A 15,825-nucleotide genomic window follows, 5' to 3' on the forward strand; every position below is an offset into this window, starting at 1 on the left:
AATGGACATAAGGCCTTGATTGAGCACAAAATCGGCAATGTCCCTGCCGCGGGTGTTCATTGAGGCAGCACCCCACATGGGATGATGTGCATTAAAATCCCCAACTAATACATGTGGTCCAGGGCAAGCTTGGAGAACAGACAAGAGATGGGGACAGTCCACGTGGCTTCTAGGAGGAATGTATCCACCAATGATTGATATTGAACGTCGCTTGTGCTTTATAGATAGGCAAATATAGTCGTTAGAAGCATGAGGAGCCACGGCATGTCTCACGTACGTTAAATCTTGACGTACGCATATAATTACTTTGCTCGCATTTCGATCATCACGTGACCACAAAGTGACGTATCCGGAAATACGAAACGACGACATCATATTCGGCTCACACATTACAACCAACGGAAATTTGTATTTAAACATCCGTTGTCGAAAGTCAGATAATCGGCTTCGCAAACCCCGTGCGTTCCACTGCATTATGGCAGAGGTGCGCACACGTTCATCGAAGAAATTCGCCATATTGTTTATGGAAGGGTCAGCAGTAGCGGTTTCAGCACGTTAAGGATCTGCACTGCTGTTTTCGCTCCTTGTGTGTAGCTCGTTGAGAATCGCACGAATAGATTTTAATAGATTCTTCAGCATAGTTTGGCTCTTCTCAGTGTTTTGCCTATCATTTTCCGCCCTCTTTGAAGTTGCAGCCCATGATGTGGTCTTTTTTATTGCTCCAGTCGGTAGCAAAGGCCACTCAGTATCTGAAGCATCGGCATGCAACGCGGGCGTTGGTCCACTTTCTGCATCGCTGGGACGTGGTGCATACAACATGGGTGTAGCGGCCTGATAATGCGTACGCGTATGTTCATCTGTTGCTGATGGTGATGCATCACTCCTATGTCTACTATGCTTTCGCTGGTGCCTACGTTTTGGACGACGTCTGTGTCGGCGGATGGACGCGACTGCCTCTCTGTGTGTCGAGTTGTCTCTGACCATCTTCCGCAGGACGCGAATTTCTTCTTTGATCTTCGGGCACTCCTTCGACGTTGCTTCATATGCACCAGAGCAGTTTGGGCATTTCAATGGAACAGCAGTATCGCAGTTTTCCACCTTATGAGACCCGCCGCACCGCTGGCAAGTTGTCTCACTTTTGCACACTGCGCTGACGTGTCCCAACTTGCAGCACTTGTGACACTGCAAAGGCCGTGGCACGTAAGAGCGCACGGGATGTCTCACGTATCCAACCTTCACGCTAGGGGGCAGAGTCTCAGAATCAAATACTAGTTTGGTGCAGCGAGACTGCCCGAAGCGGCGTATGGTCACGATTTTGACTGTCGACGTCACAAGATTCTGCAGGTCAGCGTCTGTGATGTCAGCGTCAACGTCATTTATCACGCCAGTCGTTGTTCCTTTCCCGTGAGCGAGAAACGCGCGAACTGAAGTACTTCCGAGCTGCGTGACGGCCTTCAGTTTGTCAAGAATGGTTTTGTTTGTCACATCAACTGACAATATGTTTTTTTCCTGCTATTTATGCGAATTTCATTCACTTGAGCAGGTGCAACTCGCTCGAAATAATTAGTCAATGACTGCCTGTTTAGTGAGTTCAGTTGTCTGATGTAGACATGGGTACATACGAGATGGTGAAACATCGCTTGCCTTTGTCTAGCGCCGGTTGTGGCTCTGCCGTTGATGACGTCCTGCGAAGCTTCCTTTTGAACCGGCGGGTATGGAATGTCCTGAAGTCGGCTTCCGATTCCATCTCTTCCACTGATGAGCTCTTGGTAGAATCATCACAATGAGCAGATTCGCCAACGCAGTCACCCACATTCGGTCCATCCTTATGCAAACGGCTAGGGCCCGCTGTCTCGTTGGATGGATGGTCCCCCATCCCGGGGGGTGACGTCTTCCGTTCCGCTTGTTCAGGGAAAGTCAGGAATTCTGACAGTTTAAGAAAAAACGATGGTTGTTCAAAGCAGAATTATGCCCGAACGCACTACTTCTTCCTTCGCTTCTCAACATCCGTTAAAGGTGGGAAGTAGACACGAAGCGCAAGCCGTAAGAAAGTGTGCATGTGTCACCTCTCGTTTAATACTTGGATTGTCCGCTGGATGGTGGTGCATATGCGGAATATATGATCAAACATCATGAATTATCAACTAGCCGACCTTTCCATTCTATTGGAATATATGATCAAAAGATTCGAGATGGTGGTACTTAGAGCGTTTGATAGATAGACGAACGGACCCACAGATAGATGCATGAACGTACTCACGGATGGCTGCACCGACGGATGGACGCACGGAGGGACGCAGGGACGGAAGCATGGACGAACGCAGGGACGGACGCACAGATTGACGTGCAGACGCACGAACAGACGAACGCATGGACGGGCGAATGAACAAGCGGACGGTCACACAGGCGGACGCGTGGAGGGACGGAAGCAAGAACGAATGGACAGACGGATACTTCTCCCCACTTTCCATCATTCACTCCGTGGATATGCTGCCATTTTTCTTCTAGTCAATGGACCTGAAAAGCGGATATTGGCAAATCGAGGTCGATGAGCGAGACAGAGAAAGACTGTTTTTGTTATGCCTGACAGACTTTACAAGTTTAAAGTCTTGCCCTTCGGATTGTGCTCAGCTCCAGCAACATTTCAGAGACTGATGGATACCGTCCTATCAAGCCTTGAGTGGCAGACGTGTCTGGTATACCTCGACGACGTCATTTTTTTCTCAGCAACATTCGAGGAACATCTAAGAAGGCTGCTATTAGTACTTCAAGCAATACGTTTCGCTGGCCTAACGCTGAAACCTGAAAAATGTCATTTCGGTTTCAAGGAACTCCGATTCTTAGGACGTCTGGTGAGCCATGAAGGTGTTAATGCGGAGCCCGACAAGATCGATGCCATCCGAAAATTTCCGGTGCCAATGAATAAGAAGGCCGTGGGACGTTTTCTTGGCCTCTGTGCCTACTACCTCTGATTTATCACCAATTTCTTCCACATGGCGTCCCCTTTAACACGTATAACGACAGACGATGCTTCATTTTTATGGGACGAAGATGAACAAGCATCATTTGATGATCTAAGACAGCGCCTGCAGACACCACCTGTGCTTGCTCACTCTGACGAGGATGCTCCTACCATTATCCATACCGATGCCAGGAACGTAGGTTTAGGCGCTGTACTCGTCCAGTGGCAAGACTCAGCCGAGCGAGTGATCGCATGTGCAAGTAAGACGCTTTCCCGTGCCGAGTCCCATTATCCCTCAAGGGAAAAAGAATGTCTTTCTGTAGTATGCGCAGTTATGAAGTTTCGCCCGTACATCTACGGCCGTCCCTTCCATGTAGTCAGCGATCACCACTCTCTTTGCTGGCTGACCAACTTGAAGGACCCATCTGGTCGGCTAGCACGCTGGAGCTTACGCCTTCAAGAATTCGATATGACGGTCGTCTATACGTCGAGACGGCAACACACCGATGTTGATTGCTTATTCAAGTCACCTATAAAGCAAGACGATGTCCGAGAAGAAGATGACATGGCGTTTTTAGGAGTGGTTGACGGCGTCATCATTTCGTCTAAGCAGAAAGAAGACAGCGAGTTGTTTCCTCCTATTATTTTCCTAATGGCCAGTCTACAAGCGTTCCCAAGATATTTGCAAGGAGCCTGCCATCATTCTTCTTGCCAGTCGTGTCCTATATAACAGAAACTTTTCCTCCAGTGGAAGTGCCCACTTACTTGTCGTCCCGACATCCATTCGCGATGAGAATCTGAGTGCTTGCCACGATCGGCCAACCTCCGGCAACCTCGGATACACGCGCACATTGACCAGAATCCAAGAGAATTACTACTGGCTGAAGCATCCAGGCACTGTAAAGGATTACGTCTGCGCGTGCTTCGATTGTCAACGACGAAAATCGTCACCTTTAAAACCAGCCGGATTGTTGCAACCAGATCAAGTGCCCACCGTGCCTTTTGCACAACTCGGAATGGACCTCTTTGGACCATTTCTGGCTTCGCGTACTGGAAACAAGTGGGTAACTGACACTACCGACTATCTTACTCGCTACGCAGAAACAGAGGCTTTATCAAGCAGAACCACAGTGGAAGCGGTACAGTTTTCATTGAAAATATCGTTCTGAGGCATGGTGCTCCAAGGATTATAATAATGGACAGAGGTACCGCTTTCACAGCCATGTTCCTTAAGTCAGTGCTTGAGCTCAGGGTAACAACACATTGAAAAATTACCTCCTACCACCCGAAAACCAACGGATTAACAGGACACCTCAAAAAGACAATTGCCGATATGCTGAGTATGTACATCGACGTGGATCATAAAAACTGGGACGACGCTCTACCATGCGCAGCGTTTGCCTATAATACGGCGCAGCAGGAAACTACCCGAAGCACGCCATTTAGTCTTCTTTATGGCCGTGAAGTGACGACAATGCTTGATGCCATGTTGCTCCACGACTGCGACGATACACACACCGATGCTCAAGCCTTTACCCAACGAGCTCAAGAGGCATGGCAGCTTGCACGCGTGCGAATCGGCCGGTGCGAAGTTACGACGGACAACGTTATAACCTGTGACACCAGTACGCGACTTATCAACCAGGCGAAAAAGTGTGGGTCTGGAGCCCTATCCGCCGACGCGGCCATTTCTGAAAAATTACTCAAGAAGTACTGTTGTCCCTACAATGTTGTACGGAGCCTAAGTGACGTGAACTATGAGGTCATCGCTGAAAGTTCCTTGCGAACTTGCCATCAAAAATCTGAAATCGTACACAATGTGCGGATGAAGCCATATTGCAGTGAGCCAGTTGCATAATACGTCAACTACATAAACCACGTATTTTGTCCTAGAGCTTCGGGACGATGCTCTTCCTGGAGGGAGGCAAGTGCCGCATTCAACCTGCAACTTGCTCGCGCAGCAAGAAAGGAAGACGAAGTTCTTGCCCGGTCCTCTTTACGAGCGTTTTGCAAGTAATTAAAGTGAGCTATTTTATATCCAACTTCTGCTGTATCTGCGTCGTTACAATATGGACACTCTCGGCTGTATTTCGCCACCAGCGTCGGCGTCAACGTCGTCGTCGATATCATGCACCGTATGTAATAAACATATGAAAACGCAAGAAAGAAAATATTTCAGAAAAAAAAACTCCGGTGCGCGGAATCGAACGTGTGACCTCCAAGGTCGTGATTGCGAGGCAATAACTATACTGAGCCTCCGAGAGGTACCTCCTTGAACGTTCAAATGGTGGTGGTGGGTGGTAGGGGTTAGAATGAAGAGGAAAAAGGCACCTAATTTCTGTCTGCCTTCAGGCGACACGGCGCAGTGCCTTATGGGGGTGGGGAGAAGGAGGGATAAAAAGAATAGAAGAAAAATAGACGGAGAAGAAGACAGCCAAGCGAGAGAAAAAAGAAGGAGATAGGAAAGTGGGGATCCGGTCGAAGCAGTCCAAGGGCGGGGCGCCTCAATGCGAGAGCTGCACGGCGTCAGGAGACCGCGGAGAGCGAACCAGTCGGCGGGAGCTACGCTGATGTCGGAGATCGCGAGGGCACAACCGTCCAGCTTGAAATCCTGCGAGCGAATCCAAATGGCAAGCTATTCATACATACCACTTACCGCTGTTGGCGTGCATCTCAGAGGGAGAGGGGTGGAATTATTGTGTTTTCGGCATTATCAGCAAGATGACGCTGCAAGCGCGCGGTGGCTTTCATCTCTCACGCGTACATTGGCCCGCGTAGAGAATAAGCGGGTGTACGCTTGAGCGCGCACTTATCTTGCAGTGGGGAGAACCGCACGTCTTGGCTAGCCTTTGAGTTTCGTCGGAACGATTCTGTTGTTGTTACTGGGCACACAAAAGTCACTGCAATCGCTGCACAGCCTCCACTTGCAAAAAGCACGCGCTTTTCAGACACAGCAAAGTAACAACTGAGACGCTTATTTGCGTTAATATGTCCCTGTGTGTACGTTTCTTGCGTGCTTTGTGCGTGAGAAACACCGGGAACGTTTCGATATGCTCCCCATTCTGTGCGTGACCTTCCAATTTGTTGCTACCGCGTTCATTCTTTCGCCTATGTGGCAATGTTGTGACTTTTTCTTTACCGGTCCCGAAAAATAAATTGTGTAGTGCTTATAAGCGCAACAAATTTCCGATTAAGCAGAAAAAAACTTTGACCAAAGTACAAAGAGCTGTGGTTTATATCATATAGATTGAAATTCAAAATTACGCTAGCACTAGAAAGAAGTATGGAAACACTTATTCACCGGCTGAGGGTAGGCACCGCGTACACAAAATATTTTTACACAGAAATGGCAGAGCAACAACTCCCGAATGCGAATATGAATTTGTAGTTGAAGACGCATGTCACATTCTTATTGACTGCCCACATCATCACAAATCGGAACTGTTGGCATAAGACCACATACTGTTCAGTATCAAGAAACTTCTGGGCCCGTGGTGGAATGTTGCTTTACAGATGTACACTTTAAAAGCGTTGAAATGTTTTTTTAGAAGTCAGCGGAATCGCTGACAGCTATATACCAAGAAATCACGAACTTTTATTTGTATAAAAGATGTACTTAGTATGCGCAATATTATACGACATCCATCATGTGTGTTTGCTGAAGTGGAAAACGTGTGAAGTGTTATGTACATACGAGGGAATACCTCTCCATACGAACCAGACGTGTGCACTGCTATTTTGTGCTGGTTGGATTTAATCTCAACTAAAGATATTATCAGAAACATTATTGATTGATTTTCAAACCTTTTCTTATCTTTTTGTTGGTGTTTTTTGATATCTGCGATTGAGTGTGTTTTTGCAAATGCGTTTTCGCATGTGTGTTTCTGCAAATACCGCTCTTTATTTTTTTAAAGATATTTGTTCAACATTCCCTCAAGGGCTAAGGTGTAGCCGGCGCCTTACTTGTGCACTAACGATTCCTTATATATTATGTGAACAATAAAACTTGATGCTTCGAATGAATTTTAATGAGGCTTAAAATAGGTGAAGCATTAGGCCAAATAATATATTGCGCTTGATGGCCCATAGGACAACACCATTTTCATAAGTGATGCTAATAGATTCCTGCTTTTCATAAAATAGGCGGAATAAGAACTGTAAAGTTGGAAATACATTCATGAAGGCTCACCACTATGGCTTATTAGGTACTTCTCGCTACACGCACACAAAAAAAAATGTGTTCTTTTATCAGCGGTAGTGGGGATAGGAAGTTCGTCTCGGAAGCAGCCAGTACGTTTAGGACAAGTAACGCATACCAGAAGTCTTTCTTGAGGTCCAAAATCTGGTACTTCCAGGAGAACCAGAAGTCCGGGAAGCCATGCAGTAACAGAAGCAGAGGCTTGTCTCGACTTCCGGCTGACACGTAGTGCAGCGACACATCCTAAAGTGTTGAAATGAAAATAATTTATGAGCACACACAGATATGCTTCTGAAGAGCGTCTCGTCTTTTAACACAACTGAATCAAACATCTCGGATTTATTTATTTAATTATGTATTCACTCAATAATAATTTACTTATCATAGTACCCACATCATTTATTTGCTGTTACAGGGGGGGGGGGGGAGGAGAACACAATACTTCAATGCAAAATACAGATTCCAACACATGAACATTTCAAGAAACGTAGTTCACTCTCAACTTACGAAGGGATAAATGCGATATGCACAACACAAAGCAAGCTCACAGTACAGTTTTGTCCTTACACAACCACGCTAGTACACTACTGGAGACCCAGTAGTGAACTTGAAAATACTTCGTGTGAAGCGATTTCTTCGGGGAGCAACGTGAGGTCAGACGACGACGGTGAAGAAGAGAACGAAGTGAGCGAAGGACGGTGAGGACGAGCCACCACCAAGCCGCGCTCGTCAATACATTTTATTTCATAACTGCCTTCAAAAAACTAACCGGTTCTTGGTCAATCCCTGTGTGAGGATATGGCCCACGGTTTCTAGGGTCTACTCTATTCTACCTACCCTTTAGCTACCGCAACAGTTTAATTAAAGTTATGCCAAGGAGCATATGCGGCACAACGGCTGTGTAGGAACCACGTCGCCACTATCAAAATTACTATTTATAACCCCGTGAAGTTGAAATGAATAATTGATATGTGGAATTTAACGTCCCAAAACCACCATATGATTACAAGAGACGCTGTAGTGGAGGGCTCTGGAAATTTCGACCACTCGGAGTTCTTTAACGTGCCCCAAATCTGAGCACACAAGCCTACAACATTTCCGCCTTCATCGGAAATGCAGCCACCGCAGCCGGGATTTGAATCCGTGACATGCGAGTCAGCAACCGAGTACCTTAGTCACTAGACCACCTCGGCAGGGCCAGAATTTGAAATGAAGGTGTCGCTTAGCAATCGTCTACGTCAATAAATACGCCATAAATAGACTTGCTGCGCCTGTTCATTTCCTCCTGCCCGATCGCACAGGAAGATGATGCTGCCCATCGAGAGGCTCGACATGGTGCGGGGCGAGAGAGGATTGGCGACGGTAATCCAACACAGCTTACTTGAACAAGAAGTTTGCTGACATGATAGAAAGCATGGTAGATCTAAGAGTCAGAAAAATATTAAAGAATACCTTTGCTTAAACCAAGTTTGAAAATTAGCTTGAGTTAAGTTACCGAACTGATAAATTAGTCTTCTACTTAGACCGACCAGCTTTGCTTTTATCAAGTCTTGGACGGCCCTAGTAAAAGATTTTTTTAAGAGCCAGTAAACAGGCTCCAATTTTTTTTTACACTCCCTATACAAACTTCGCAATTTGTAGATAACATCGCAGCGATCACGTTTTCTGAGTATTGCAGCGCTGCGCGCCGCGCAGAGCCTCTGTTTCGAAAAACAATTTTCGTGCATTTTTCCCACACCTGACCAACTCCCTTGCACGCGCAGTGACGTCAACTCGGCGATCGGTGACGTGACGTAGCACGCAACTCGCCGAAGCAGCTCACCGATCGGTCTAAATCAGGTGTGAAAAAACAGCTGTAGTGAAGCCAACGTTAGTTCCTGTTCCCACCCACTGCTACGAAACTGCCCCTTGTTTCTTGGCTCTGCGGTGAAAGAACCAGCCTCGCAGTTGTCACGTGCACGTGTACACTCCTCGCTCAACTACAGCGCCTGTGCGCACATACGAACGTACTTCACCCTTGACATGAGCAACACGGGTAAAAAGCGTTGCTCTGTCGTCGGCTGCCAATCGAGTGACTGGGCAGGGGAGAAGCATAGGCACCGGGTGCCTAACGATGGGGCCCTGCGCGCTGCATGGCTGAAGTGAATCAGTCATCCGGCGACGTACGTCGGGGACCTGATCATTCACAGTCGACACTTCGCGCCTGACGCTTACATGGTTGCCCCGCGGCTGGTGCGGCAAACGGTAAACAAACAACCATGCTTCGCAGCAAGCGGAAGGGCGTTGCTAACGATCGAGTTCGCCGAAGATGTCAATATCTGACGTGGTGTCACGTTGCCCAATTGGGCGGAGTCACGACGATGGGCTACGCCTTCCCCTTCATGGAAGATAGAAGGGGGGCGAGGCCGCGCAAAAATTTCAAACCAGCTTAGACCGATGTTCTAACCCCTGTCACTTCCTTAATATAGCATGTATTCGCAAAGTACTCGCGGCAGCCTGTTTGCAAAGAAAAACTGCACATACATCTATTTATAAAAAAATTTGACCTCAGGGCTGTTTACTGGCCCTTTAAGGCATAGTATTTCTAGGTCGCACGCTGTCGCACTTCGGTGTCGCGCTTCGGCGTAAGCCGGCGTCTGCTAGTAAAAAACCGACTCACACGTTCGGAATTCAGTCAAGGTAGCCTTTACTTGGCTTTCGCTTGACGTTGAAGGCGACGCTTCTCTTTCATTCAATAAATATGACGATTATATACAAAATAACAATTAGGCATTCGCAAATCATGCCCATTTAGGCAACAGTAACCAGATACCCCCCCCCCCCCCGCTCTGTGACGCAATTATTCAAGTTCTCCCTGTGGGAAGATGTGGGCGACTTTTTTCTTCCTTTTCTTTTTCGAGCGTGCAACTGCACTATAGACCAAATCTGTGATGCATTCGAGTGAACAAGGTTGTTTCCATCAGTGGTTTGGGGGAACAGAAGCATATTTTAGAGAGAGGGCACCTTAAACCCCTTGAGACCCCCCCCCCCCTTCTGCCAGCCTTTATCCTTGCCTGGCTGCACTACATGGTGCTGAGACAGCAACAGGCTCGCCCCATCCGTACTCAAACTCTAACGACGTAATTAGCGCTTTAAACCTTGGCGGTACTCATTGAAATCATCACTAATTTCTCCTACAGCTCAGAAACGAAACCGTCGAGACGCGTAATCTGAGGCGTGTAAGCACTGCTTTCGGGCCGAGGTCCCGAAGTGCTCAGGAATTCACACTTCCAGAAAAGACGTTTTAAGATTTTGGGTTGTAGCGAGTAGGATCATAAAAAGAGTCATTTTTTTTTCACCTCACAGTAACTGAGCCCTGATTTGATGTCATGTTTGTAAATATATTATAAATACTTGCACCTCCAGGTACAATTTTTTCGTTTGTTGTCTTGCGAGGTCGTAACTAATGGGAAAACACGCACTGAAAATTCACCGGCCCAAATAAACAATCCAGTACTGAATGGTGCACGCCTCTGCTTTCCATAGATGAGTAGTGACGTATTGCACCGCCATCATTTGTTGTACCGAAGCATATGCTTACGATTGCAGATGTCACCCTGGCATCTTTGTTTCATATTTTTTCGTTTTTTATTCATATTGCGTAACATATTCTTTGTGCCTTGAATATATTTGCCATTTATTTGTCCTATATTGGCCAAATATTTCGCTCTTTTTTAAAGTAAGAATCTATCTTGGTCACATCGTCGTGCAATAGAATGGAAAGGTGGGCTAGTTGGTAATTCATGATGGTTCAGCAAACATGGGAGCGCGGGGGGGGGGGGGGGGGCTCCTCTTTGCTTTGTGTCTGTGTTTACCCCCACGCTCCCAGTTCGCTGAACCATCACATCGTCGTGCCCTTAGAAGACTGGGGTACCTACAACGTATACACTATGTACGTTTGGCCCAAATAACACAACACTCCTTCCTTATGGAACCCTGGTTAGTCCAATACGCGGCTTTGTCAATGGCATACCTCTCAAAATATCTGACATAAAGAAATTGAATTTGTCTAGGAGAAAGCAGTGCGCTTTATATATCGTCGCTATAGGATGGATATTTTTCAGCTGTTTCTCACCTATGTAGCCGTCAGCTTATTACTCTCTTTGTATCGTCACCTTCAATGTTTCAATCTTCTTTTACGCACTTATTCACTGTCAGCCATTTTCTTCACTCAGCACTACATCACACTTGCCAAACCAACATCAAAACAACACCATCATCAGTTGAATAAGTCTCCTTTTCATCACCGAACAAATTCGTATATTCGTACATAATTTTTTGTCCACATTATTCAAATATGAAATGATTTGCCTCATCATGTTGAATGTTTGCCACGTGATGAATTCCTTTTGCACATTAATAGCCATTTATCTTCATGCTCAGTACGTTTTGCATTGTATGACACTTTTGTATTCCACCTTCACTCCTGAGATAGGCCTTCAAGGCTACAGCATGAAGAAATAAATAAAAAAAATAACTTTCTGTATTGAACCAAGTGAACTGTATTGAACGGTCATTAACCACTGAACATCATACATCATTAAAGTGTTCCGTATTGTCTCTTGAGCTCTGCTGTCACACACTTGATGTGCCTTGACTTATCAACTGCTAGTACCACTTTCTCGTGGTATTTTTTTAATGTGTCAACTGCGCAGTATTAAGCACGCTATCCGTACAACCTTCCCAGCTTAGCGTTGTCGTCCACATTGCCCCGTATTTAGGTGCACGTTAAAGGATCCCAGGAACGCTGCGGTCACCTCCTTAAAGCCGGCCTTCACTACAGTGATACAACCTGTTACAACCGCCGGAAACATGACAGCACACTCCACAAGACACTGCTTCACTTCATACACAACACCGGCCAAACGGCGCATATGTAATACACATAACACACCAAAAAATATTATGCCTTAAAGACAAGTCGATATCGCAATAAAAAAAGGTGGTAAAAATTTCTGGAGCCCTGCCCTGCAGCATCTCCCATAACCACATTGTGGTTTCGGGAAGTAAGGCCTAATAAATTTTCATTAGAGTGCCTCATTTTTTCTCAAACACTGCAAGTGAACGATCTGGAGAGCGGACCTCCGTCATCGTGAAACAAATCGCTGTGCCTCTATAAAGCATTCTTGTTTTAGGGCCAAAGCAGCAGATGCCTCCTCATCGAAAACGAAATTTCACCATCGGCCTCTCACGTCCAGCAGCGTCGGAGACGAGGGTTCCAAAAAGTTACCTTCACTAGATGACGTCACCATGTGAAGTCACGATGACATCACGAATCGTCAAATTTCGTAACACCATTATGATCTCACCATGACCTCCCGGTCTTAGCGCGTAACGTATCCTAAAACGATGACGCAATCACATCGCGTCGTAGCTTGATCAATGGTGGACTGATCTTGAAAGCGATGAAAGTTAAGAATGCTGATAGCGCACTAAAAAAAAAATGGCAGCATATCCACGGAGTGAATGATGGGGAGTGGGGCGAAGCATTCGTCCGTCCATTCGTTCTTGCTTCCGTCCGTTCCTGCGTACGTCTGTGTAATCGTCCATGCGTCCATCCACCCGTCCATGCGTGCGTCTGTTCGTGCGTCCGTCCCTGCGTTCGTCCATGCATCCGCGCCTGCGTCCGTTCATGCGTCCATCCATGCATCTGTCTGTGTGTCCGTTCGTCCATTTATTCAGCACTACAAGTACCACCATCTCGCATCTTTTCATCATATATTCTCCATATAGAAGCACCGCCATCCAGCGTACATTTCAAGGACTAAACGGGAGGTGGCACATGCACACTTTCTTACGGCTTGCGCTTCGGGTCTACTTCCCACCTTTAACCACCTCGTGTTCATGGTATATACTAGTTCACTGTATTCTTGGCTACGCGGCCCAACGCTCGCTAAACCTTTCTAAAACCAAGGAGGTTACACCAAGCGAGTATAACGTAGCAACCCTTTCTTGTCAGATCGTGCTCAATGTACATGCCAATAGCTGCTAATGGGGATTGCAGCGTGCGCGTTACCTAAAGGTCGAATGCTCCTGTCTCTCATTCCCCCTTAGCAGCCGTTAACATGTGCATCGAGCACTATCTTTTATTGTTCAACAACGCACAGAAGAAATCTCTCACCGGAACCACCTTGGAGGTCAAAATCGTAAGGACCGATATTTCGGGTATGTGCCACTGGTGGTTACGTACTACGAGAGACGCACAAGCCACGCCATAAGGAGCTTCGCCCCTAAAAGTATGGACCATCTCCCCGAAGGGAACCCTTATGGGATGCGAAGCGGCATTGGTGCGCACGGCGTTGACCCGGTTGAAACGGGCGTTGACACGGGTGCTGGAAGAACGGTTTGAAGCGAAGAGAGAGAGAGAGAGAGAAATAATTAAAAGGAAGAGATGGGGAGGTTAACCTAGACGAACTGGTTTGCTACCCTGTACGGGGGTGGGGAAAAGGGTCGGAAAGAGGATAGCTATAGAGAGATATAAAATAAATTAAAAAAAAACATGCGCACACATTCAGGGAGCGAAGCGAAAGTGGGTGTAGCGTTTACTGGAGTAAACGTTGCTTTGAAACGCAAAGACATGGGAGGAGGGACGCGTTGAAGACGCTTGCGCTTGGCTTCCTCGGCTCGCGTCAAATCGGTGGTCCAGGCGCGACGTCGCCATTCACGAATGCAATCGGCTTCACCGATCGCGTTCGCGAATCAGGATAATGGGACCGCTTAGAGATACTGTCGCTAGTGCACCCACCATCTGATTGAGATATATGCCACGATGGCCTGGTACCCATAAGAGCTGCAGTTTTTGCAAGTTTGTCGGTATGAGTTGTCGAAACATGTGCAAGAGTGCTAAGTTGGCTTCTGAAGACCGAGCAGCACATACTGAAAAAGAATCTGTAATTACGACAGCTTCCGATTCGCCCAAAGGAAGTTTCTGTAGTGTCAGTACAATATCAAATAATTCTGCTATGAATATTGGTGTGTAATCTGGGAGTCTAACCGAAAAGGACCAGTCAAGGGAACCTGAGAAGATACCTGCCCCAGCCTTTTCATTTTATACGGATGCATCATTCGCAATTGTGTTGTTCATGTTCAAGTGTGCCAAGTAATCCTGAAGCCGATCATTTAAATATTTAAATGACATTTTCTTTGCGTTAGAGGGATAAATATTTTCAAATTCTATCTTAGGATCTAAATTAACGTTTCCTGTTGAGAAAATATGTTTGATTTTGACGTTGATTGGTTCTAGCAGCGCTTGAACAAACGTGACCTGTGGGCAGTAGAGTCGCGACCACCAAGTTTCAAAATTAAGCTTGGCTCTTTAATAAAAGCGTAAAACGATTCTCTCTGGGGCAAAGTGTATAGTATTAAAAATGTTTGGATAGTAAGCATTTTGAATCTATTCAACAATGATGTTAGACGCGCTTCCGTGTATAGCACATTGTTAGCAACAAACTTGGGCAGTCCAAAGCACAGTCGTAAAGCTTCTCTTTCTAATAGTATTAGTGGTTTCATTTTATAAGTCGCACTGCCCGAAAATAAGACACAGCCGAATTCCATAACAGGACGCATGTACATTTTATAGACCATTATTAATGTATTTCTTCGCCTCCCGTTTTTCTCTTGCTGAGCTCGCGTAACCACCCCATGGCTCATGTTGCTTTGGACCCAATGTGATCCATGTGAATTTTCCAATTTATGAGATCACAACTCAGGTCTCGCGCAGCGCCATAGTTGTCGGCCGCCACGACTGCCACCACCGGTGTCTGTAACCACATCGTGCGAAATCAGAAAAATCTAGTACCAACGACCCAGTGATGCTCAAACCCGGTTCCTAGGCCGGTATTATACCACTGAGCTACGCCGGTGCTTGGGACATGTTGGCAAATTTGCCTTAGGTATGCTTCATGTCGGGAAAGCAATCACGTTATTACGACTTATGAAGCGTTTTCAAAGAGCAAAAAAACAAGCAGTCGTCACACAATGCGAATAGCGTAATGAGTGGGTTGTCCACTGATCGAACCCATTACAAAAGCTTGTTTCTGTTCAGTTACTAACTGCGGCGCATACCTATTTCAGGCATAATTCCTCGTCATCGTCAGCCACTGCATGAACAATTGGCACAAAATTCCTAGCAAAAATTTAGCGTATACGACGCTTCTAAAAATACTGACGAAACATAGCATAGTGAATTCCAACATACTACATTATTTTTTTTTATTAATGACGTAATGGGCATCAAGTAAATGTGCTTGCAGCATATACCCAATGAGTGTTTAGAAAGGGCTCTGAAAAACCACTCTTCTAGCTTTCGCTGTAACTGTGCTGCGCCTTCAGCGCAGGCCTTGCGTTCTTTAGTGCGCTATCGCTATTTTTAAACTTGCAATACCAACATGCCCATATTTCCACCTTTGTGATGGTAAGTCGGATGAGCTGCCCTTGATCTTTGAGTGAGTGTAAAAATTGGGGGACCTTTCAGCTTCGCCTTTAAGGCAATAGTTATAGCGCGAGAACAAAATGACGACACAGATACAAGATGGAGACGAAGGACACGACCGCTCGTGTCCTTCGTCTCCTCCTTGTCTCTGTGTCGTCGTTTTGTTCTCGCGCTATAACTATCATCATGCCATAC

At 46.3% G+C, this 15,825-nt stretch overlaps 1 protein-coding gene across 1 annotated transcript in view; it reads right to left on the minus strand.

Moving 5' to 3' along the window:
- Positions 1-15,825, minus strand: part of LOC119167671 (epoxide hydrolase 4) — a 212,322-nt gene that overhangs the window by 69,813 nt on the left and 126,684 nt on the right. The window contains exon 4 of the mRNA XM_075865908.1: positions 7,279-7,403. Within this exon, the coding sequence (XP_075722023.1) occupies positions 7,279-7,403 (125 nt within the window). The remainder of the gene's footprint in view (positions 1-7,278; positions 7,404-15,825) is intronic.

This window comes from Rhipicephalus microplus, chromosome 6 (assembly GCF_043290135.1).
Source record: "Rhipicephalus microplus isolate Deutch F79 chromosome 6, USDA_Rmic, whole genome shotgun sequence".
Taxonomy (NCBI): domain Eukaryota; kingdom Metazoa; phylum Arthropoda; class Arachnida; order Ixodida; family Ixodidae; genus Rhipicephalus; species Rhipicephalus microplus.